The sequence below is a fragment of the Stegostoma tigrinum genome, chromosome 7 (genome assembly GCF_030684315.1).
Source record: "Stegostoma tigrinum isolate sSteTig4 chromosome 7, sSteTig4.hap1, whole genome shotgun sequence".
NCBI lineage: Eukaryota > Metazoa > Chordata > Chondrichthyes > Orectolobiformes > Stegostomatidae > Stegostoma > Stegostoma tigrinum.
The window spans coordinates 8303160-8327517 of NC_081360.1; the positions used below are offsets into that span (position 1 = coordinate 8303160).

General features: G+C 42.7%; 1 protein-coding gene across 11 annotated transcripts in view; it reads left to right on the plus strand.

Annotated features, from left to right (window-relative positions):
* Positions 1-24358, plus strand: part of LOC125453844 (aldehyde oxidase 1-like) — a 121858-nt gene that overhangs the window by 62928 nt on the left and 34572 nt on the right. For all 11 annotated transcript variants that reach the window (XR_009445915.1, XR_009445917.1, XR_009445918.1 and 8 more), the window contains 7 exons: positions 1264-1433; positions 5330-5441; positions 10035-10157; positions 11931-12024; positions 13806-13930; positions 21893-22026; positions 22928-23015. Coding sequence is in view for 7 of the 11 variants with exons in the window: in XM_059647034.1 (XP_059503017.1) it covers positions 1264-1433; positions 5330-5441; positions 10035-10157; positions 11931-12024; positions 13806-13930; positions 21893-22026; positions 22928-23015 (846 nt within the window). In the remaining 4 variants the exon portion in view is untranslated. The remainder of the gene's footprint in view (positions 1-1263; positions 1434-5329; positions 5442-10034; positions 10158-11930; positions 12025-13805; positions 13931-21892; positions 22027-22927; positions 23016-24358) is intronic.

Below are 24358 nucleotides of genomic sequence, written 5' to 3' on the forward strand. Positions count from 1 at the left end.
CCCTTTGATGAAAGGAATTGATGACCGTGGGGTGTCAGTTTAAGGTAAGGGGAAGAAGGTTCAGAGGATATGAGGATAAAGTTTATCATCCAGAAGGTGATGTGAATCTGGAACTCACTGCCTGTAATTGTGGTAGAAACAGAAACCTTCAGAGCCCTTATGTGGCAGTGAAGACAGTGTAGATGATAACAAAATGTGTCAAAGGGATTTTGATAGACTAAGTGAATGGGCAAAATTGTGGCAGATGGAGTTCAATGTATACAAATGTGAGGTTATCCTTTTTGAACTGAGAAAGGATAGATCAGGGTACTTTCTACAAGGAATGAAGTTAATTATAGTGAATGTCCAAAGAGTACAGGTGCTCAAGTGCATAGATCTTTAAAATGCTATGAACAGGTGCAGAAAATACATCAAGAAAGTCAGTTGAATTTTGGCTTTTATTTCGAGAGTACGGGAGGACAAGGATGCAGCAATTATATTGCAGTAATACAAAACCCTGGTTACACTCCACTTGTGGTATTGAGAGCAAATCTGAGCAGCACACCTTGGGGTTGGATATATTGGCCTTAAAGGGTGTACAATATAGGGTTACAACTATGATACCTGACTCCAGGGGACTTATGAGGCAAGATGGTACAAATAGGCCCTGTTTTGTCGAGAATCTAGATGATTAAAGGGTGAACTAGTCAAAAATTTCAACATATTAATGGGGAAATACAGTAGGTAAAAATAATCTATTTCCATTTGTTGGTAATTCTATAATTAGGGCTAGACCATTCAGGAGAGGTGTTAAGAAACACTTCAATACACAATGGGTGATAGATGTTTGAAACTCTCTCCCCCAAAAGTTAGCGGATGAAGGATCAGTTATTAATTTTAAATCTAAGGTAGATACATATTTGTTAAACCAACTTATTAAAGAAATGGGCAGTTATATGGAGTTAGGCCACAGATCAGCCATATCTCTTTGAATTGTGGATCATGCTCGAGGGGCTGAATGGCCTATTCCTGTTCCTATGTTCCTGTAATGTTTAAGAAGTATTCAGGTATGCATGTGTGGTATCAAAGAATACAAGTCTCTGTACCAAGAGCTGGAAAATAGGATTAGAATAGTTATGTGGTTGTTTTTGACTGATATTGTCTCAATGGTCTGTAGCTCTATACCTTCTTATTAGGGGGAAAAAAGCTCCAACTATTTAATCTAGCAGAAATTCATACTTGTTCAATGAGTGTTAAATCACAATGAATTTGTTTTGTATGCAGAAAGCTGTTTTGGATCAGTTTTCTTGGGATGCAGTTGGGCAGCCAGTGATGCACCTTTCTGCGATCAAGCACGCAACTGGAGAGGCGGTTTACTGTGATGATATACCAAGCCAGGAGGGGGAGCTGTTTTTGGCATTAGTCACCAGCACTCGAGCTCATGCAAAGATTGTGTAAGTTTGTCAACAGCAAAGTGAAATTTGGCTCCTGGGGAGAAACTGAAAACTGTACTTTAATGTAAGAACAGGAACAATTGTAGGAATGAGGAAAAGCTGCAAAGCCCAATATGTTTTCCCCTTTTTTACAGATCATCTATGGTGACCCTCCCATCATTTCTCTCAACCCCTCTTCTAGTCATAGAGACATTGTGTGGGAGATTTTGTAGTTGGCCAGAGTCTTCCTACTGGATCTGAAAGCAATGTTTGTGGTGTGACAGTAGTGAGATGCGGAGCTGCATTTTTCAGGTGCCAGTAAGTTCAGTCAGTGCTGCCATGGCTTCAGTCCAGTTAAAGATGGGAACAGAGATAGTAGGAACTGCCGACGCTGGAAAATCTGAGATAACATGGTGTAGAGCTGGATGAACACAGCAGGCCAAGCAGCATCAGAGGACCAAGAAAGCTGACGTTTCGGGTCGAGACCCTTGAGAAATGGGAGAGGGAAAGGGCGTTCTGAATTAAATAGGGAGCGAGGAGGAGATGGGTAGAAGATGGTTAAAGGAGCAGATAGGTGGAGAGGAGATAGGTAGATTAAAGAGGCAGGGTTGGAGCCAGTGAAGGTGAATGTAGGTGTGTAGTTAAGGAGGGGATAGGCTGGTCCAGGGAGGTCGGACAGGCCAAGGAAGTGGGATGAGGTTGGTGGGTAGGAGATGAGCAAGCGGCTTGAGTTGGGAAGAATGGTTAGGGAGGCGGGGACTAGCTGGGCTGATTTTGGGATGCAGTGCGGGGAGGGGAGATTTTGAAGCTTGTGAAGTCCACATTGATACCATTGGGCTGTGGGGCTCCCAAGCGAAATATGAGATGCTGTTCCTGCAGCTTTCGGATGGCGTCATTGTGGCAGTGCAGGAGGCCCAGGATGGATACAGATGGTAACACACTTCCAAGAGCTGACTAGATTTTATAAATGTGGGTTAGCTTGTTCAATCAATCAGTCTGTGATTGATTACAAAGCTTCAGTCTCACTGTTGTATAACGCATGCTGGATTTCTTAGGGCTGTCCCTGTCCCATTTAACACTTTTTATAAGCTCTCCTGCAATTAAATCCTGTCCCATTTACCTCACACAATATTTCCTTTCGATTTCACTCATGATCAAGCACAGATCATACTTTATTTCATTGTTCCATTTAACACTCACTGTAATTTTCTTAGAATTAGATCTTAGAATCCCCGCAGTGCGGAAACAGGCCCTTTGGCCCAATAAGACCACAATGACCCTTGGACCATGCCATCCAGACCCATCCCCATATATCCCACCTAATCTACACATTCCTGAACACTATGGGCCATCCACCTAGCCTGCATATCTTTGGACTGTGGGAAGAAACCGGAGCACCTGGAGAAAACCCATGCAGACACGGGGAGAATGTGCAAACTCCACACAGACAGTCGCTTGGGGCTGGGATCGAGCCTGGGCCAATGGCACTGTGAGGCAGCAGTGCTAATCACTGAACCACTGTGCTGCAGCTTCTCTCCTAGGTGCACCCTGTCCCAATTTACATACGTTATAACTTCTTGATCTTCCAATTACACCCTACCAAGCTGTACCAGTACTGCTACAATGCTGGCATTTACGTGATAATGTATTGAAGATTTGAACAGCCACAAAAAGCAGGAGAAATCTAATCCATCCAATTCCTACTCCATTGCTGTCTTCCTGATCAGAAGCAAAGCGATGGAAGGCGCTATTGACTGCTATAAAGCAACATTTGCTCAGCAGTAACTTGCTCAATGATACTCAGTTTGAGTTGCGCAAGGACCACTCAGCTTCTGAGCCTTGGAAGCACTTTTGCACAAAAAGGGTGTTAGAGGTTTCACGCTGTCCTCCACAAATGGCAGCGGATGCTGAATCAGTTGTTCATTTTAAATTTGAGGTCGATGAATATTTGTTAAATAAAGGTATTATGCGATTTGGGCAAAAGGCAGATGTATGGAATTAGGCCACAGATCAGCCTTGATTTCATTGAATTGTGAAACAGGCTCAAGGGACTGAGGTTTCTAATGAGTCAAGTGAACCTTCTCTGACCTGCTTCTGATGAAGTTACATTCTTTTTCAAATAAAAAAGTACCTGATGTAGCCCATTATGGCCTTGTGCAAATACAATAAAATCTCCCAACTTATTACAAGTTTTCCTTGTAATAAATGCCAACATTTCATTTGTCTCCCTAATCACTTGCTGTATTAATATAAGAGGAAAATTGGATTGAGGTTAAGGATTGGCCATGTTCTTGTTGAATGGAGTAGAGAAAAGGGGATTGTTGTCTTAATTTTTTTATTTAACTTTTTTTCCAATAACCTCTTCATATGTTATTACACACCTCTGGAGCAGGTGGGACTCAAACCCAGTTTTCCCAATCCAGGAGTAGGGACACTGTCACTGTACCGCAAGAGGGCCACATAATCTTTGGTCAACTTATTTGGAAATACTATTACACACTTCTGGAGCAGGTAGCACTTGAGCTTGGCCAGATTTTGATTTTTATTGCCACATGTACCGAAATACATTGAAAAGCTTTGTTTATGAGCGGTACAGACAGATCACAGCCAGCAAAGGATGTGCAGGTCAAAAAGACTAAGAGGCACACTGGTTACATTTTCTGAGGGGTAGAGTCCATTCAACAGTCTGATAATGGCTGGAAAGAAGCTGTTCTCGAAACTGCTTGTGCGTGTGTTCAGACTTCTGTAACTTCTGCCTGATGGAAGAGGTTATAGGAGATCAACCCCAGGGTGCAATGGGTCTTTGATGTTGGCCACCTTTCCGTGGCAGCGGGCCATATAAGTAGAGCCCATAGATGGAAGGTTGGCTTCCGTGATCGTCTGGGCTGTGAACACCGCCTTTCGTAGTTTTTTATGGTCCTGGGCAGAGCAGTTGCTGTAACAGGGTATTATGCACCCCGACAGTATGCTTTCAATGGCGTATCTGTAGAAGTTGGTGAAGGACCTTATGGGCATGCCAAATTTCCTGAAGAAGAAGAGGCATTGTTGTGCTGCCTTGACTTTTGCATTTATGTGGGAAGTTCAGGACAGGTTGTCGGTTATCGTCACTTCGAGGAACTCTATGCTGTTCACTCTCTCGACCTCAGTTCTGTGGATGTAGTTGGGCACGTGTTCTCCTCTTTTCTTTCTAAAGTTAATGATCAGTCTTTTAGTTTTGCCAACGTTGAGAGACAGATTGTTTTCATTGCACCATGTCACCAAGTCCTCTATCTCTCTTCTATATTTTGAGTTGTTGTCATTAGATATTTGTCCCACCACAGTGGTGTCATTAGTGAATTTGTAGATGGCGTTTGTTTGCAATTTGGCAACAGTCATAGATGTACAGTAGGGGGCTGAGAATGCATCCTTGTAGGGGCTCCAGTGTTGAGTGTTATTGTGGAGGAGGTGCAGTTACCTATCCTCATTGCTTGTGGCCTATGGGTCAGAAAGCTGAGGATCCAGTGCAGAGGGTGGAGTCGAGACCAAGGTCATGCAGTTTTGAGATCACTTTGGAGCGGTTAATGGTGTTGAATATAGAGCTGTAGTCAACGAGCTGGAGTCTGACTTAGGTGTCTTTGTTGTCCAGATGTTCCAGGAATGAGTGCAGGGTTAGGGATATGGCTTCCGCTGTGGACCTGTTATGTCGGCAGGCAAACCTTAGGGGATTGAGGCAGGTTGGGAGACTGGAGTTGATGTGAGCCATGACCAGCGCCTTGAAGCACTTCATGATTATTGAAGTGAGAGCTATTGGGCAGTAGGTAGGATGGTATCACTGCGCCACAAGAACTCATATTCTGTTCTTATTTCTTATGTGTTTTATATTCTTAAGCACAGTAATCCATATGCTGCATCCATGTTTACTTCACATTGTGATTCAGGTCAATTGATGCATCAGAGGCACTGCACCTTCCTGGAGTTTTTGATATCATCACAACTCAGGATATCCCAGGCAAGAAAATTGACATGGAAGAGATTCTCTGTGGAAGTGAGGTAAATGCTGCACGTTTTGTCAATCCCACTATTAGTCTTGACTAAGTTTATTATTTTCCAAAAGCTACACTTTTTTATTAACTAATGAGAATATGACTGTTGTATTTTTTGATTCACGCTTTATCAAGTAAGCTATGCATTCCTCTTCCAATATTTGAAAGATGTCTTGTTTAACTTGACAAGTCCATTACTATAAGAAGGAAAGAACTTCCATTGTAAACCTTCAATGATCTTCACCAAAGTTACACCAATTTATCCCCAATCATCCTCTCCCCTACAGTCTCTCACTCCCTTTAATCACTCCTTCCTTCCCTTCCTTATCATCGTTGAATCTCTCATAAAATCTTCCCCTTTTCCCAATCTTCACCTTTCCTATCTGCCCTTCTGTCTCAAATGCTACCTGTCTTTCTGATCTCCCTGTTTTTCTGATCTCCTTGTCATGCCTCCCTCCCTGATCACTCCCTCCCAATCACTGCCACATCCTCCTGATCACTTCATCCTGATGACCCCACTGTCACTGAATACTCACACTTTCCCTAACAATCTTCCCCTTTTATTGAAAGTAGCTGAATGCATTGTTGTCTGTAAATACTTGAAAATTTGCACCAATCAGAATGTCTTTGAATTTCTGGGAGGTACCCTACTCAAAGCTAGCACTTCACACTGGTGTAAGTTTGCATATTCCTCTCATTTGGTTTGACTGGCATAAGTGACAATCAGTCTTTTCTGGCCTTCAATCTGTGATAGCAGTGTTCATAGGCAAAGAAGATGCAGCAACTTCCAGCATGAAAGGGGTATAGAAATCTGTAGCCAGCGACCAGTGATGAAATAATCTTCTGTTTAAGGATTCAGAAGGAATATTTGTAGGCTGGAAAGTAATTCTCTGCAATGTTCCATGAAGTATCAAGTCTTGTACACCCTTTCCCACTAGTTCCTACAACATTCTCTAGCTTCCCCAGGAAGTTGTCAGGCAAAGGGGCCAATTGCGCAGAGCCTTGCACAAACTCCTATAGTAATGAGCTGATCCAAGGAAGCCATGCATTTCCCTCTATGTCTTGGATTGGGACATATCCTGTACCAGAGATAATGGGAACTGCAGAGCTGGACTGCTTTTGGGATGTAGTGGGGGGAGGGGGGATTTTGAAGCTTGTGAAATCCACATTGATACCGTTGGGCTGCAGGGTTCCCAGGTGGAACATGAGTTGCTGTTCCTGCAACCTTCGGGTGCACTGCATCCCAAAACCAGCCCAGCTCGTCCCCGCTCCCTAATCTGTTCTTCCTCTCACCTATCCCCTCCTCCCACCTCAAGCCGCACCTCCATTTCCTACCTACTAACCTCATCCTGCACCCTTGACCTGTCCGTCCTCCCCAGGCTGACCTATCCCCTCCCTATCTCCCCACCTATACTCTCCTTTCCACCTATCTTCTCCTCCATCCATCTTTGGGTCACCTCCCCCCCCTCCCTATTTCTTTCAGAATCCCTTCCCCATCCCCCTTTTCTGATGAAGGGTCTAGGCCTGAAACGTCGGCTTTTGTGCTCCTAAGATGCTGCTTGGCCTGCTGTGTTCATCCAGCTCCACGCTTTGTTTTCTCCTATCCTGTACCACTTGATTTTCTCATTCCGAGCTGTCATGCCTTCCTCAGCAACAGGGTACTGTACTTTTGTGTGGAAAATTTGGTACTCTTGGTTTGATTTTTTTTTAAGTTTAACTTTGACATGCAAGCTAAGACAGTGCTCAGTGTTTTGAGGTTCATCTCATGTGACAAGCAAAAGCCAAGCTTATTGTCTAGACATACTGGTCTGAAAATTCTGGTCATCAACTCTTTCTGCATCATGTGCATGAAGGTGGCAGGAGCATTACAAATCACAAATAAATTTTTGTGATTTATAAAGCCCTGTAGTCCAATTTCCTCTGTGAATGTAGCAGCTTTGGCCTCCCTTTTGAGAACTGAGAGTTTCAAGTCCTCCAGCATCTACTCCATCTTGGCAGGTAACTTTCAACCTGGTCCATCACAACTTGATGCCTGTCCTGTGGAATCAGAAACATAATGAGAGATTTAAATGCACAAATGACCGAAAGATCACAAAGCAGGAATTCTTTATTTCCCAGGTTCAGGTCTTTGCAAATATTAAGCGAAAGCACTGTTCAAGCATTGAAAAGAGCATTTTTACTTTGGATTGAGCTTAAGGAACACGTCTTAGTTGAGGAATGCTTTGTCCCTGTCTCTGTTCCCATGAGGCCTCCACAACAAAGATCCCTTCCTCCAGAAAGGGTCTGCAGATACTAACTAGTTCCCCTGTTTGGTACCCTCCTTTAATATTACCATCTGCTGTTGGAGGTCCTATTGCTTAAATAAACAGCCCCAGACTATTCAATCTCTCCTCAGACAAAATTCTCCACTTTAGGCAACATCCTTCCACATCTCTGATTTTCCCCGGGTACAAACAGATTATTCTTGCAAAACAGTGATCGGAAGTATGTGCAATGCCCGACCTACAGTCTTAGCAGAATATGTAGAATTTTTGAATAACACCCTACTCTCACATTCAGTTGCAAGATTAGTGAGAAAAAGGTATTGTCTGCCTTCCTATCCAGCTTCTGCCAATTCTGCTATCTTTAGCGATCTGTGGACATGCACTCCAAGTCTGCCTCTAACATTTTCAAAGTTCTGCCATTTATTGTGCATTTGCTTGCTTTACTTTTCTCCTGAAATGCATTACCTCACACTTCTAGGTTGAATACCACTTTTCACTTTTCTTCCCAAATGACCTATCTATTGTTAACTTCCTACAGCTTCCTTCCTCACCATCAAGCACATGGCCAATTTTTGTAAAACTCATGAACTTTGTAACCATTGGGCCTGGCAGCATCTGCGAAGAAAAATCAGAGTTAACATTTCAGGTCCAGCGACCCTTCCTCAGAACTGAAATGATAGCTCTGATTTTTCTTCACAGGTGCTGCCAGACTTTCTGAGCCTTTTCAGCAATTTCTGTTTTTGTTTTCATGATTTACAGCATGCGCAGTACTTTTGGATTTTAACTTTGTAATCACACCTCCTCCTCTAGGGATTTAGCACTGAGACGCAAGAACCTAAGAAACAGGTGCAAGAGTAGACAATGTGGCCCATACGCTCAGCTCTGCCATTCAATGTGATTGTGGCTGATCCTGTTTTTCAACTTCACTTTTCTGCTCACTGCCCGTATCTCTTGATTCTCTGAGTAATCAAAGATCTGTCTATCCCAGCCTTAACTGTATTAAGTGGCAGAGCAGCACATGGAGCAACACTCTGGAGCAGGGAATTCAAAGATTTACAACCCTTTGAGTGAAGTAATTTAACGTGGGTGAGGGTTAGGGTTGTAAATGCGTGGTTCGGGAAACCAGGTGGAAGATGGCTAAAGAAATAGGGTGGTAGATAGGTGAGGGGATTTGGTTGAAGATGTGTGAGAGGTACAATTGCAGGAAGGGAAGGAGATAGTGAGGCAGGTGTGTGGGTGATAGGATAGGGTTGCAGATGTGGGTGAGGGGTAAGATGGATAATTGATAGGTAGATAAGAGGACATTTGGGCAGGTGTGTAAGGAATTAGGGTGACAAGGTGAGTAAGCAGGTAGGATGGTGGGTGGATGAAGGTATAATAGCACAGGAATGTGGGCAAGGGGCCCATGACAGGTAGGTAAGCAGGAAGGGAAGCAGATGTATGGGTAAGGAGGTTGGATGACAGGTGGCTGTAAGGACTAGGTTGGTTCAGAGGGCTATCAGGTCAAGTTGCAGAGGGAGCCTGGGGCAAAGGTGGTGATGATTTGTTGGGAATGTGGGAGCACAGAAGTAGTTGGCTGGTTGGAGGTCAATTGGCATGGGGATGTGGTTGGGCCACATTGGCACAGGGTTGGATGGTGGAGATATGGGGAGGTAGTGTAGTTGTGTCAAGTTGGGTCATTGGGGTAGTGATGTTGGGTCTGATGATATGTATGGATCTCTGGGGTTCAGTTTGGGGTGATAGTTAGGTAGGGGCAGTCAGATCAAGTTACTGTAGTCGGGTCAGGCCGAAGGGATTTGAGGGGAGGCCACTCAGGTCAGTCTGGTGTCCGGAATGGTGACTGGGTAGGGGGCAAAGTAGCAGGGGGCAGGGAGCAATGCTTGGGGAGATATGTTCGGCAATGGTTGGGTGTGGCCTAAAGGAATTGAAGAAGAGTAAAGAGATCAGGAGGAGTTGGGATATTCAGTTGTACAGTTACTCAGAAGTTAGAGCTGCTTATAGTCTGTAATATTTCCTGGGTAATTAGCCAGGTAAGTGAGACAGAGCCACATGAAGATTCCAACTTGAATTCAGGATTGGAAACTTTTGACCTAGGGCAATTACACATTGGAAGTTTAAACTTGCCAGACAATTTTCTCATTGGAGTACATCCCTTTTGGGGTACATCCAGTCACTGTCCATTTCAAAGACCTGAAGAGCTGGTCCCAGTCAGTGAGTTCCAGTATTTGTAAAGTTCCTGTTCCAGCCTTTAATTGCTGGACATCACACACACAACATGAGAACACTACTTGCCTCTTGACTCAGTCCTGGCCTTCAACATCCTTTATTCTGTGCAGGTAACCTGTGTGGGACATATTATCTGTGGAATTGTCGCAGACAGCCAGCTACATGCCAAGATCGCAGCTGCAGCTGTGAAGATAATGTATGAAGATCTGGAACCCCTTGTCCTCACTTTGGAGGTTCGTGCTAGATGAGAGAAAAAATATATAGACTTATAAACTACCCAGCCCCCTTGAACACATTCCATCTTGTTACTCCCTCCTAAGTATCTGTTACTCTGTGACCCTTTTGATGTATTCAAACGTATAACTCATTCTTGGGTATTGTTTACAATAAGTAAGCTGTATAAATCTCTCAATTTGACTTTGATCTGTAACTCATTAATTGGTACCTATCATTCTATCTTCAACTAAAGACTGGACTCTCACAGTTAGATTTCAACTTACAATTCACTCCTGAATCTCTGCTATTCTTTATATGAACCACCCAAAACCCTTATTTATAAGTTATTCTGCTATTCTTTACCCGACAGAGAGAATGTGAACTGTATTGGGAAATGTGTAAAAGAAAAATGTGTGAAAAGTGGGGATGTATCTGAGAGGCGTGTACAAGTGCAGGTTAGTGGAGTGGAGGTGTCAAGAGTTTGGCATTAGGAGAGCCTGTTTTCAGGAGAGTGCATTGAGAGGTTTCAGAGGGAATGGGGCTGGGGAGCACACTGGGTGGTTTGGTGGGAGTGAAGTGAGGGAGCACAGTGGGAGGTTTCAAGGAGTGGAGACAGGGAACACTGGAAGTAAGGAGGGTGAATGCAGTGGAAGGAGTTTGTACTTTTTTCTATGGGCATATGGGCGTTGCTGGCAAGGCTGGAAGCATCTGTTGTCCATCCCTAAATGTTCTTGAACTGAATTGCTTGCTAGACATTTTGGAAGGTAGTTAAGAAATAGCTGTATTGCTATGGGTTGTGGAGTTGCATATAGCCCAGAATGAATAAAGATGGTAGATTATCTTCCCTGCAGAACTTTAGAGACGAACCAGATACCGTTTTACAACATCTGTTGGTAGTGTAATGGTCAGCATTGTTGGGACTACCTTTACTTTCTAGATTTATTAACTATATTTACATTCCATCAGCTACCATGGTGGAATTTGAACTAATGACTCCAGAATATCAGGCTGGTCCTCAGAATTACTAGGCCAGCAACACTATATAGTACAAAGTGTGAAGAAATACAATGGAAGGTTGGGAGGAAGATCTTCTTTAATTCATTCAGTTAATGTGGGCTTCACTGGCTGGACCAGCATTTATTGCCCATCTTTAGTAGTCTGGAAGGTGGTAGTGAGCTGCCTTCTTCAACAGTTGCCGTCCATTTGATGTAGGTGATCCGTAATGCAACTTGGGAGGGAGTTGCAGGATTTTGACCCAGTGACACTGATGCAAGGGCTTTATATTTCTGGGGAGTGTGCGAGACAGGATATAGGCCAAGTGCAGGTGAGTGGGACTAGCTTCGTTTGGCAATGTGGTTTGCAAGGACTAGTTGGACCAAAGGGTCCGTTTCCCTGCTGTATGACACTCTGAGACAACACAGTGGATTTTTGGATGGAGTGGAGCAAGGGAACAGAGTGAGAGGTTTAGACAGGAGCAGGCAAGGGAACATGGTGGTTTGTTTGGAGGGATTTAGATGAAGGAACATTCTGGAGAGTTTGTGACATGATGAGGGAACACAGTGGATGTGCCTAAAGAGTCAAATCAGGGAATTGAGCTAAAATGATAAGTGGTTTCTCCTTTGGAAGAATCAAAGGTATGAGGAGGGGTGGGAGTGCAGGAGGTCAATGTTTTTTCTATTTGGTGAAGAACAGTTGTTCATGAACTGTTTTGATACCATCTCTGTGGTATTCAGATTGTATTTAATTGTAATTGAGGTTAACAAAATACGATGATTTTGACACCTGTATAGGATGCAATTCAGCATAAGTCCTTCTATGACCACTTCAAACTGGAGAATGGAGATGTTGATGCAGCATTTGAAAAAGCTGACCAACAACTAGAAGGTACAGTAAAAGATCAGAGTTTGGTAGATTGTTTCTTCATAGATTATCAATTAAAATCGTGACCAACATTTTAACTTTTACACAGTTTTGCAGTGATAAAATAAGGAATGTTTTCATTTGCATTTTATGCAGAGGTTCGCTGGCTGTATTTTCAATTGAGTGGTCATATTTCCTTTTGGGAGTTCAACGCTGTGGCAGGAACAGCAATATATTCCAAAATAATCCTAGTCCATAGAAATCTTGTGTACGTGCTCTAATCTCAATTGGCTCCCGTCATAAAGATAATTAGATCCATTGTGTCATAGATTTTTTATAGCATGGAAAGAAACCATTTGGCCCATCATGCCTTGCAAATCGTCAAGCATCTGCCTACTCTAGTTTCATTTCCCAGCATGTGGTCTGCAGCCTTCTATGCTTAAAGTGATCATCTAAATGTTTCTTATATTTTGTGATGGTTCCCACCTCGACCACTCTTTCAGGCAGTGTATTCCAGATTCAGGCCTCCCACAATATGTGAAAAACCTAGGCTAAAATTCATCTAAATCTCATGCACATAAATCTATGTTCTTGGTTCTTAACCCCTCTCCTAGCTACCCAATCTGTACCCCTCATAATTTTGTATACCTCAGTTGCCTACTCCTCAGGCATCTCTGCTCCAAGGAAAAACGCCAGCCTATCTAGTCTCTCTTCATTGCTGAATTGCTTCAGCCCAGGCAATGCCCAAGTGAATCTCTTCTGCAGTGTCAAGTATAATCACATCCTTTCTCTTGAACTGCACATAGTTCTCCAGCTGTGGCCTACCTAATGACTTACAGAGCTCCAGCACAATCTCTCTGTCCTTGCATTCAATGTCTTGTCGAATAAAGTCAAATATCCTGTCTGCTTTCTTAAAAAGCTTATCTACCTGTCCTGTTAGCTTTAAGGATCTGTGGACATGTTCTTCCTTGCATTGTTAGTCGTTACAAAATGCAGAACCTTACATTTTTCAGGATCAATTTCCATTTGGCACTGTTCAGCGGATTTAACCAGTCCATCTATATCATCCTGTAGCCTAAGGCTTTCCTCCACGCTATTTACCACTGCCAGTTTTTGTGTCATCTATGAACATACTGACCAAACCTCCCGCATTCTTGTCAAGATCACTTGTGTATGCTACAAACAATAAGTGACCCAGCACTGAACCCTGCATAATGCTACAAGACACAGGCTTTCAGTCACAACAATCTTCAATTTCACTCTCTGTCTCTTGTCACTAAGCCAATTTGGATCCAATTAGCTGAATCACCCTGCACGCTATGGGGCTGTTAGATTCCTGATCAGCCTCCCATGTCAGTCCTTGTCAAAGGTCTTGCCAAATTCTATGATTATATAGATTGCACTACCCTTATCTGCACATCTAATCATCTTCTTGAAAAGACTCAATCAAAACTCTCAGATGTGATTTTGCCCTGTCAAATTTGCAGAAGCAGAGTAATTGCACTGTAATTGGAGAATGATCTAATTCTGCCATTCCCCATTGTTAGTTCTAAAGGGTACGGGGAAAGGATAAACAGTCTTTTGAGTTGAATGATCAGTCATGATTTTAATGAATGGGGAGCAGGCTTGAAGGGCTGAATGGCCTACTCCTGCTCCTATTTTTTATGTTTCTGTGGCAATGAGAAATTGGACAATGGCCTGTGACTGTGTTTCCCCACATTTTATTTGGACAGTGGAATGTATGTCATTTTCTAAGTCACTGTGTAAATATCTTTAAGATTCAGTTCCAGCATTTTTATTTATAGGACAAATCCACATTGGAGGACAGGAGCATTTCTACATGGAAACACATGGTGTCCTCGTCACTCCCAAAGGTGAGGATGGAGAAACTGAAATAGTTTGCTCAACGCAGTATCCAAAGTTTGCCCAGGTAAGTCAGTATAATTCAATCTGATCTAGGCAGCCAAACCCATGGCTGCATAAGACATTCACTGCTGCTTGATACTCATGGCTGCATGACAGTTTGTTTCCAACAATCTATTAACTAACAGACCCACATCTGCTGGTTGTGGTATTGCTGCTGGGGGGAATGTGACTGTTCCTCCCCTAGTCTCCTTCCTCTTTGCTTACCTGCTTTGAAGTTGATGACTCATTGAAATGTGCTTCCAAGAATCATGTCATCTTAAATATTGGAGTGAAGTGATACTGACACTGTACAGAGAGACAAGTCTGTAATTTTACAGATGAATAACCATCTATTTACATTGTATATGCATAAATAATTTAAGACAATACATTTGTAGAACTCTGCATGTTCAGTTGTAGGTCCATGTCAATAGTATGCTATTCATTGTTTTAATATAAATATATAAAAACACACACATAATAGGATTTATCTATTATCCTACACCACTCCTTCATCTTTACATCTAACCTTTTAAGTGAAGTTGTACAGGATGCCCTCACTTAAATTTAGGGTTATATTTCTAAACATTGTGACTTGACATTAAAAGACTAGAAGTGAAGCAATGATTCTCTTAGCCATCAATGTTAAAAGTGAAGATGATTAGGTTTCACACGGCCTTTCTCAGGAGAAAAATGTTAAAAATATACTCTAGCTCTCTAAGTTGAAATACTTCACTTTAACTGGCTAAGTTCCACATCAGTAAATCAAATACCTGTTTAAAACAAAATCAACAAAATTAACAAAAGCCTTCAATTTATGGTATCTCCTGGTGCGGAACCACTGAGAGTAGGTCTAAGAAGAGGACTGTTGCCCAAGATCCCTTTGGTTGCTGGCGCTGAATTGCTTGCAGGCTGTTTTGCTTGTTCCTGGCCACATTGCAGTGTCATTTTGAGTGCCTTTAGTCATCCTTGCTGCTGCTGCTGCCTCCAGAGCCTGTTTGGCCACTGGGACTGTTCTTCTTAGGTGGCTTTATAGTTTTGGCCTTCCTGACTGACGTGGTGTCGGTGATAGCTGGTCTCACTGGGTTTTCCTGCTCTGTCCCTGTCTGTGTCTCTGGGGGAATGACATTGAGATAGAGGATCAGCCTTGACCCTGTTGAATGGCCTAATTCTGCTCCTGGGTACTTGGTTTCTTGGTCTATGTACATTATAAGACCATAAGACATAGGAGTGGAACTAAGGCCATTCGGCCCATCAAGTCCACTCTGCCATTTAAATCATGGCTGATGGGCATTTCAACTCCACTTCCCTGCACTCTCCCCGTAGCCCTTGATTCCTTCTGAGATCAAGAATTTGTCGATCTCTGCCTTGAAGTCATCCAACGTCCCGGCCTCCACTGCACTCCATGGCAATGAATTCCACAAGCCCACCACTCTCTGGCTGAAGAAATGTTGTCTCAGTTCAGTTTTAAATTTGCCCCCTCTAATTTTAAGGCTGTGCCCACGGGCCCTAGTCTCTCCGCCTAATGGAAACAACTTCCTAGTGTCCACCCCTTCTAAACCATACATTATCTTGTAAGTTTCTATTAGATCTCCCCTCAACCTTCTAAACTCTAATGAGTACAATCCCAGGATCCTTAGCCGTTCTTCATACGTTAAGCCTACCATTCCAGGGATCATCTGTGTGAATCTCCGCGGGACACGCTCCAGGGCTAGTATGTCCTTCCTGAGGTGTGGGGCCCAAAATTGGACACAGTATTCTAAATGGGGCCTAACTAGAGCCTTATAAAGTCTCAGAAGCACATCACTGTTTTTATATTCCAACCCTCTTGAGATAAACAACAATATTACATTCGCTTTCTTAATTATGGACTCTACCTGCAAGTTAACCTTTACAGAATCCTGGACCAACACTCCCAGGTCCCTTTGTATTTCTGATTTGCGAATTTTCTCGCCATTTAGAAAATAGCCCATGCCTGTATTCTTTTTTCCAAAGTGCAAAACCTCACATTTACTCACATTGAATTTCATCAGCCTGGACCACTCGCCTTAACGGTCTAAATCTTTCTGCAGCTTCCCCACCTCTTCAGTACTACCTGCCTGTCCACCTATCTTTGTATCATTGGCAAACTTCGCCAGAATGCCCCCAGTCCCTTCATCCAGATCATTAATGTATAAGGTGAACAGCTGCGGCCCCAACACTAAACCCTGCGGGACACCACTCATCACTGGTTGCCATTCTGAAAAAGAGCCTTTTATCCCAACTCTCTGCCTTCTGTCAGACAGCCAATCCTCAATCCAAGCCAGTAGCTCACCTCGAACACCATGGGCCCTCACCTTGCTCAGCAGCCTCCCTTGATGCACTGTATCAAAGACCTTTTGGAAATCTAGATAGATAACATCTACTGGGTTTCCCTGGTCTAACATACTTGTTACCTCTTCAAAGAATTCTAACAGGTTTGTCAGGCACGACCTCCCCTTACTAAGACCGTGCTGACTTGTTCTAATCTGACCCTGCACTTCCCGGAATTTAGAAATCTCATCTTTGACAATGGATTCTAGAATTTTACCAACTACCGAGGTTATGCTAATCGGCCTCTAATTTTCCATCTTTTGCCTTGATCCTTTCTTAAACAAGGGGGTTACAACAGCAATTTTCCAATCATCTGGGACTTTCCCTGACTCCAGCGACTTTTGAAAGATCACGACCAAAGCCTCCACTCTTTCCTCAGCCACCTCCCTCAGAACTCTCGGATGTAGCCCATCTGGGCCAGGAGATTTATCAATTTTTAGACCTTTTAGCTCTTCTAGAACTTTCTCTTTTGTAATGCCTACTGTACTCAACTCTGCCCCCTGGCTCTCCCTAATTGTTGGCATACTACTCATGCCTTCCAGTGAAGACTGACGCAAAGTATTTACTAAGTTCTTCAGCTGTTTCCTTATCTCCCATCACTAGCCTTCCAGCATCAATTTGGAGCGGCCCAATATCTACTTTTGCCTCTCATTTGTTTCTTATGTATCGAAAGAAGCTTTTACTATTATTTCTAATATTACTAGCTAACCTACCTTCATATTTGATCCTCTCCTTCCTTATTGCTCTCTTTGTTATCCTCTGTTTGTTTTTGTAGCCTTCCCAATCTTCTGATTTCCCAGTGCTCTTGGCCACTTTATAGGCTGTCTCTTTTTTCCTTGATATATTTCTTGACTTCCTTTGTCAGCCATGGCTGTCTATCCCACCCCAGATAATCCTTCTTTTCTTTGGGATGAACCTTTTACTGTGTCCTCAATTACATCCAGAAACTCCTGCCATTGTTGGTCTACTGTCGTCCCCGCTAGGCTCTGCTTCCAGTCGATTTTCGTCAATTCCTCTTTCATGCCCTTGTAATTACCTTTATTTAGCGGTAATACCATTACATCCGATTTTGCCTTCTCTCTTTCAAACTGCAGACTGAACTCTACCATATTATGATCGCTGCCTCCTAAGTGTTCCCTTACTTTAAGGTCTTTTCTAACGTCTGGCTCATTACATAGCACTAAGTCCAGAACAGCCTGCTCCCTTGTGGGCTCCATCACAAGCTGTTCCAAAAAGCCATCCTGCAAACATTCCATGAATTCCTTTTCTTTGGATCCACCGGCAACATTATTCACCCAATCCACCTGCATATTGAAGTCCCCCATGATCACAGTGACCTTGCCTTTCTGACATGCCCTATCTATTTCTCGGTACGTCTTGAGTCCCTAGTCCTGATCACTGTTAGGAGGTCTGTACATAGCTACCATTATAGTATTTTTTGCCTTTGTGGTTCCTCAATTCCACCCGCACAGACTCCACATCTTCTGACCCTATGTCATTCAGTGCTGTAGATTTAATTTCATTCTTAACTAACAAGGCAACCGCACCCCCTCTGCCCACCTCCCTGTCTTTTCGATGTGTTGTGAATCCTTGGATGTTTAACTGACAGTCCTGAACTCCCTGCAACCATGTCTCTGTGATGCCTACCACATCATAATCATTCAAGAGGATTTGTGCTGTTAATTCATCTACTTTGTTGTGAATACTACGAGTATTTAGATAAAGTGCCTTCATGCTAACTTTCTTATCATTATTAGAGAGGTTGGAAATCCCAAGATGTCTTAAGCTATCCTTCCTTTTTGCTGTATTCCTAGTCTGCCTTGAGCTTAAGCCCACCTGTACACATGCTATCCTGTTGCTTATCTTTCCATTTAACTCCATACTCCCTGTCTCTTTCACTTTCCCTTCCGCCCCGACTCAGAAGTTTAAAGTCCTACTGACCACCCTATTTATCCTTTTCGCTGGAACACTGGTTCCAGATCGGTTCAGGTGGAGACCGTCCCAACGGTACAGATCCCCCCGGTTCCAAAACTGATGCCAATGCCCCATGAAATGGAATCCCTCTTTCCCACACCAATCCCTTAGCCACGTGTTTACTTCCCTAACTTTCTTTTCCCTATGCCAATTAGCATGTGGCTCAGGCAGTAATCCGGAGATTATGACCCTTGAGGACCTGTACTTCAATTTCTTTCCTAGTGCTTCATAATCCCTGAACAGGTCCTCTACCCTAGCTTTGCCTATGTTGTTAGTCCCAATGAGGACCACAACAACTGGATCCTCCCCCTCCCGCTCCAATATTCTTTCAACCTGGTCAGAGATGTCCTGCACCCTGGCACCGGGCAGGCAACACACCATGCGGGACTCCCGATCCTGCTTGCATAGGATACTATCTGTCCCCCTAATAATAGAATCCCCTGTAACAACTACCTGTCTTTTTGCTCCCCCCCTCTTGAATGGCCTTCTGCACCACGGTGCCATGGTCAGCTGGCTCACCCTGTCCACAGTCCTTTTCCTCATCCGTACAGGGAGCAAGAATCTCATACCTGTTGGCCAAGGTCAAGGGCTGAGGCTCCTGCACTCCTGAACTCTGAATCCCCCTACCTGCCTCACTTACAGTCACATCTTGTCCCTGAACACTTTCTGAATTTGAGTTATTTAATCTACCGGGTGTGACTGCCTCCTGAAACAAAGCGTCCAGGTAAATCTTCCCCTCCCGGATGTGCCGCAGAGTTTGAAGCTCAGATTCTAGATCATTTACTCTGATCCGGAATTCTTCCAGCAACCAACACTTGCTGCAGATGTGGTCGCTGCCGTTCACAATGGGATCAGCCAGCTCCCACATCATACAGCTACAGTACATCACCTGTCCAGCCATTACTACTTATTTAGTTAACTTTTACAATTTATGTATTAAATGCTTTCCAGTACTTGTCTGCTACACTCTTTTTCAATTAAGTAATTAAACTTTTAATCAATTACACAATACACCAGGATATAAATTGAAAAGCCTTACCTTAACAACACACGAGTCCTTCTCGGTTAGAGCTCCCGCTCTTTCTGCTGCTGGAACAGGAATGGAGGGCTCCGCTGGTCAAGGTAGGTATTTGCTAATCTTTAAAGCAGAGACTCACCTACCTGTAGGCCTCTGGTCGACACTCCCGCTCTTCCTGCTGCGAGTCTGTGGACTTTTAATTAGGTTAGTGGAGGAGGGAGGGAGGGAGGCCCTCCTGTGTAGGACCTGGGGCTTCGAGGTAAGTGTTTAAATAATGGTTGCTTACCTTCCCAACTGCCCCTCGGCTCTGACCTCACTTCTGCCCAGCTCCCGCTGCTCTCTGCTGAATTATCAGGGAGGATTTCTTCAGCTATTCTGGTTGTCCAAGTGCAGTGTTATTTGAGTTCAAAAGAGCAATATAGCTTCTGTGGTGTGATGTTGGAGTGTAGCTTACATCACACTTTATTTATCTGTTCCCCTTGATCCTTCTTGCCCTCTATCAATCGTATAAAAAAGACACCATCTTGCAGTTCTGAAGAGGAACTTGAAACATTATTTCTGTTTCTCTTTGTGCAGGCGCTGCCAAACCTACTGTATTTCCCCAAAGTTTTCTGTTTTTATTTCAGAACCTACATCCTGTTCTTCCAATCAGAGATCCTGTCTCACTGATACATTGATCCCATTCATTATTATCAGCACCACCCCATCTCCTTTTATTCTTTTGCCAAAGCTTCTCAATGTCAAATATTCTTTTCCATTTCCTAATCTTGGTCACTCTGCAGGCACATCTCTGAAATGGAAAATAAATCACATCTGTGACTTGAAAGCAAAAATTAAGATTACTCCCAAAATAGCTCCAATGGATCTAGCTTTATCTTTACTGACTTTCTGTGGGCCTTTCTCCCATATGCTCCTTTAGGCACTGCTGACTGATCACCTTGTCTTCTCTTACCACATCTTTAGGCATCTGTCTTAAACAATAGATGCAAGTAAGGCTGACAGGACAGATCACCACCTTTCCATACCATGGCCAATTGCTGCTCAGATTTCCATGTGTACATTGAGATCAGCCATTTGGATCAGGTTGTGAAGTGTTACCTCTACAATCAAGGTAGTTCTATCTTAGCAAGATGGGAAGGAATATTGACAATAGGGAATGGTAGAAGGAGCAGAAGTTTGGTTGAGCTGCACAAGCAAAACTTGCCTGAAATAGATCAGGATCCAGTTTGGTTACAGTTGGGTCAATGCTTGACTGCTGTTTGTAAACTGTTTGCTTAGTTTTTGAACACACATCATTATGATTACCAAGTTTTGGAATTCCATTTTAGGTTTAACCCTGCTCTAGCTTGATTTCCCTCTCCCTTTGTTCCTTACTCTCCTGAGGCTACTGACTCTGGTTTGAAATCTGGTTTCAGCATTCCCTTGGGTTAACCTCATATAAAGAACTATGTTTTCATCCTACAGCCTGAGTGAAGGAACAATGCTGATTTCCTTGATATTAAGTTAAAATTTTCCAGGATCTGGATTAAGGGCCACAATAGGCCCAGCAAAAGTACGTTTCTACATTTCAGTTTTTAGATTTTTTTTGTATCAGAAAAGGCAGGATTGCTTTGTGTGGCCTCACAAAGAAACCTTATGCTTGCATTGGAACTACCCTGTTTGAGATTCCTCCTGTGTCCGTGACTGCATCCATAGATGGTTGCCTTCAAAGGCCAAATAGCCAGATTACATAGGTTATCAATGTGCCGCTTTGGTAAGAACATCAGTACAAACATTTTGAAATTAGCCATGTTTGTTGTGTGGGGAGTTTAGTACCTTGTAGCAACCTTACAATGATATCACGGAGCTACTCTTAAATGGCAAAATGTGGGTGGATTCAGTAAGATAAATGAAAGCACAAAGAGAAAATGGACTTTCAAAATTGTAATAGTTACATTAGAGTCTGTTATCTCTGAATATTATGCATAGTAATATTTAGTCTTTAATATATAATTAACTGCGTTGTAAGGAATTCCGTGCCTGAAGACAATTCTCAACATTGTTTTATCCTTGGCCATTCTGTCTTGTACCCAAACACTTACATGTAGACAGAAAAGTCCACAATAAAAGCATGTTTGCTTGTTTTTGCACCCAACTGCTTGCTAGGGTTCCCAACTCTTCAGGATTCTGCTGAAAATAACGGGAATTACAGACTGCTGCAAGAAACTCTGGAGTAAAATTACTGGGACATTGAAAGATAATGTAAATAAAAACGGAAAGAAGTATGGATGCTGTAAGTCAGGAACGAAAACAAAATTGCTGGAAAAGCTCAGCAGGTCCGTCAGCACCTGTGAAGAAAAAAGCAGAGTTAACGTTTCGGGTCAGGTGACCCTTCCTGGGTTCTGCCAGACCTGCTGAGCTTTTCCAGCAACTTCATTTTTTTTAAAATAATGTGTCTATTTTGAATGTTCTTGGAAAATTTTCATTCGTTACTTCTAAGTATATTGGAGATGAGGCTGAAAAGGCTTTTGTCTGGATGGAGTGGAGTTGGCAACCCTCTTGTCTATGAGGCTGCTTTCCCACTGAAATTGAGCCTTAAATGGGTTGGATCCCTAGAGAAATACGATTTGTGGAACAGTCAATAAATTTTCCTTCTCTGATTAGACACTAGTTGCAGATACACTGGGGATTCCATCCAATCGAGTCACGATCCGCGTTAAAAGGATTGGCGGTGCCTTTGGTGGAAAGGTAGTAATAGCCTCCAGAATAGCAGCAATTGCAGCAGTGGCAGCTCACAAGTAAGTGTGTGGAGTTGTTTTTAAAATAGAGTAATAAAAACAAAATACAGCAAATGCTGGAATTTTGAAATTAAAGCTTGAGAAAATCAGCATGCCTGGCAGCATCTGTAGAAAGAGAACCAGCATCTGTGGAAAGGGAAATAGGGTTCATGTCTTGACTTTTTTTCTGCAAACTAAACACAGTTTTCCAGTCCCTTTCAGTTCTGTGGGAAATTACTTGAAATGTTAACATTGGTTCTCTCTCGCCACAGATGCTGCCAGAACTATTGAGTTTCTACAATCTTTTTTACAATCAAAGTATAGGATGTTGGTTTTTTAGGAGCTCTCGCTGATGCATACAGTCAGAGCAACACCTTTCACTTCAGGGACATGGGCTCAAGTCCATGGAAGACCACTTTCTACCTTCCTCTAATATAGATAACTACTCTTTACCCATGCTGTGTCCAATTAATAATCCATGCAGCCATTATCCCCTGACTCTATACGTTCCACATTTTGTCCTGAGCCTGCCATGTGGCTGCCTTACACCAGATCATGGAGGTTCTACACCTTCAATGTACACTTAACCCTTGAGCATGGTCTTCAGAACTGCCCTGCATCTCTAATGGGGATGGTCATGTAGAGGTTATGTAGTGGGTTTAATGACTGAGTTTGAACCATCCTTTCTTCAACGGAACAAACCATAAAACTTAATGGACTAGTGTCCATAGGATAAAGTTGCTGGTATTCCTAGTAATCAGGTCTAACAGTGTATATTAACTGGAGAACTTCAATCTGGGTGGTGACAAAGAGAGAGAAATCAGGTAAAAATAAGTAGGGTGGATATTAAAGGCCTATGTAACATTTGCTGTGAGAGTCACAGGTGAGTGACTGATGTAAGATGGCTCTCTCTATGTTGCAGGACAGGCCGTTCAGTACGTTGCATTTTAGAGAGAGGAGAGGACATGCTAATCAGTGGAGGTCGCCATCCTGTCCTTGGCAGATACAAGGTTAGACATAAGCTAACAAACTGCCTAAATTGTAAGTACAAGTGTTATGTTGCATATGCACAGAAACAATCTATATCACACTGTCATTGATAGTGTCACGAAGGCACAGAAAAAGAAATGTAAGTTCACCTAAAGCAACAGTGCAAATGGCAATTGAATACCAACAGAAAAGAAAGTTAGGCATTTGCTCTTGTTCATTTCGTGGTGCCAAGCTCTGTGGACACAGCTTTGTGCTGAGTAGGAAATTGTAAACAAGGGACGGGACAAATAGTACCCAGTAAGCAGGTACTGAGCGAGTACACAATCTGTTTGGATGTACAGTAGATTCCCACCGGTTGTGTGATGTGACATTCTCTGGGAATACATAAATGGTGACATCATGAATTTATATTAGAAGTCACTGGAATAAGTTTCAGTCAAGCAAATTTTTAATATCTACAGCACACACAAAGCTAAAATGCACTGAAATTAATGATTATATTAGAAATGATATTTTCTAAACATAAAGATTCTTAAGTGGAAAAATACTGCAATAAATTAATAAAATTGAAAATGTGTGACCCTGAACTTTACCATATACTGAAGTTGGTAAATCACATTACTACAGTCCACAAAATGGGAGTAGACGAATCTATACCTTGCAGACATAGAAATACAGCATGGCGCATCATCGGTTCATCAATACATAAACTCTTTCTTTTATAGGGAGATTAAAGTTTATTTTGTTTTGTTATCTTTATTGTTCTGGATATTTTCTCTATGATTTTGCCTCCCAGCATCATGGAGAAGCGGACAATGCAACTGCAATTGGCAAAACGGTACTCAGAATAAACAAATTCACAAATGACTGGAGCTTACTATACACCTCCTTGATGACTATAAAACTTGTCTGGAAAATGCTTTTTCTCAACAAGATTCATGATGGAATTCCTGCAAAAAGAGAGAAAAATAAAATACAAAGCTGATACAGCCTCATGACTCAGGCTAACACTTTCTGTGAAATATTGAGGGAATGATGCACTGTCTGAAGTACTGTCTTTAAGTTGAGATGTTAAACCCTTCTGTTCTCAGGTTAATCTCAAAGTCCCAAAACACTATTTTAAAGAAGAGCAGAGGAATTTTTCCTTGTGTTCTGGTCAATATTTATTCCATAACTGATGCTGCTAATGGTTATCTAATCATTATCATATCGTAGCTTGTGAAGCTTGCTGTGCCCAATATGGTTGCCACATTTCCTAAGTCATAGAATTACTTTCCTTGTCTTCAGCTGTCCCTCAGTTTGAGGATGATGCACACTTGGTCGTCTGTTTCCATCATGGATCTTAAAGTGACTGAACAGATCA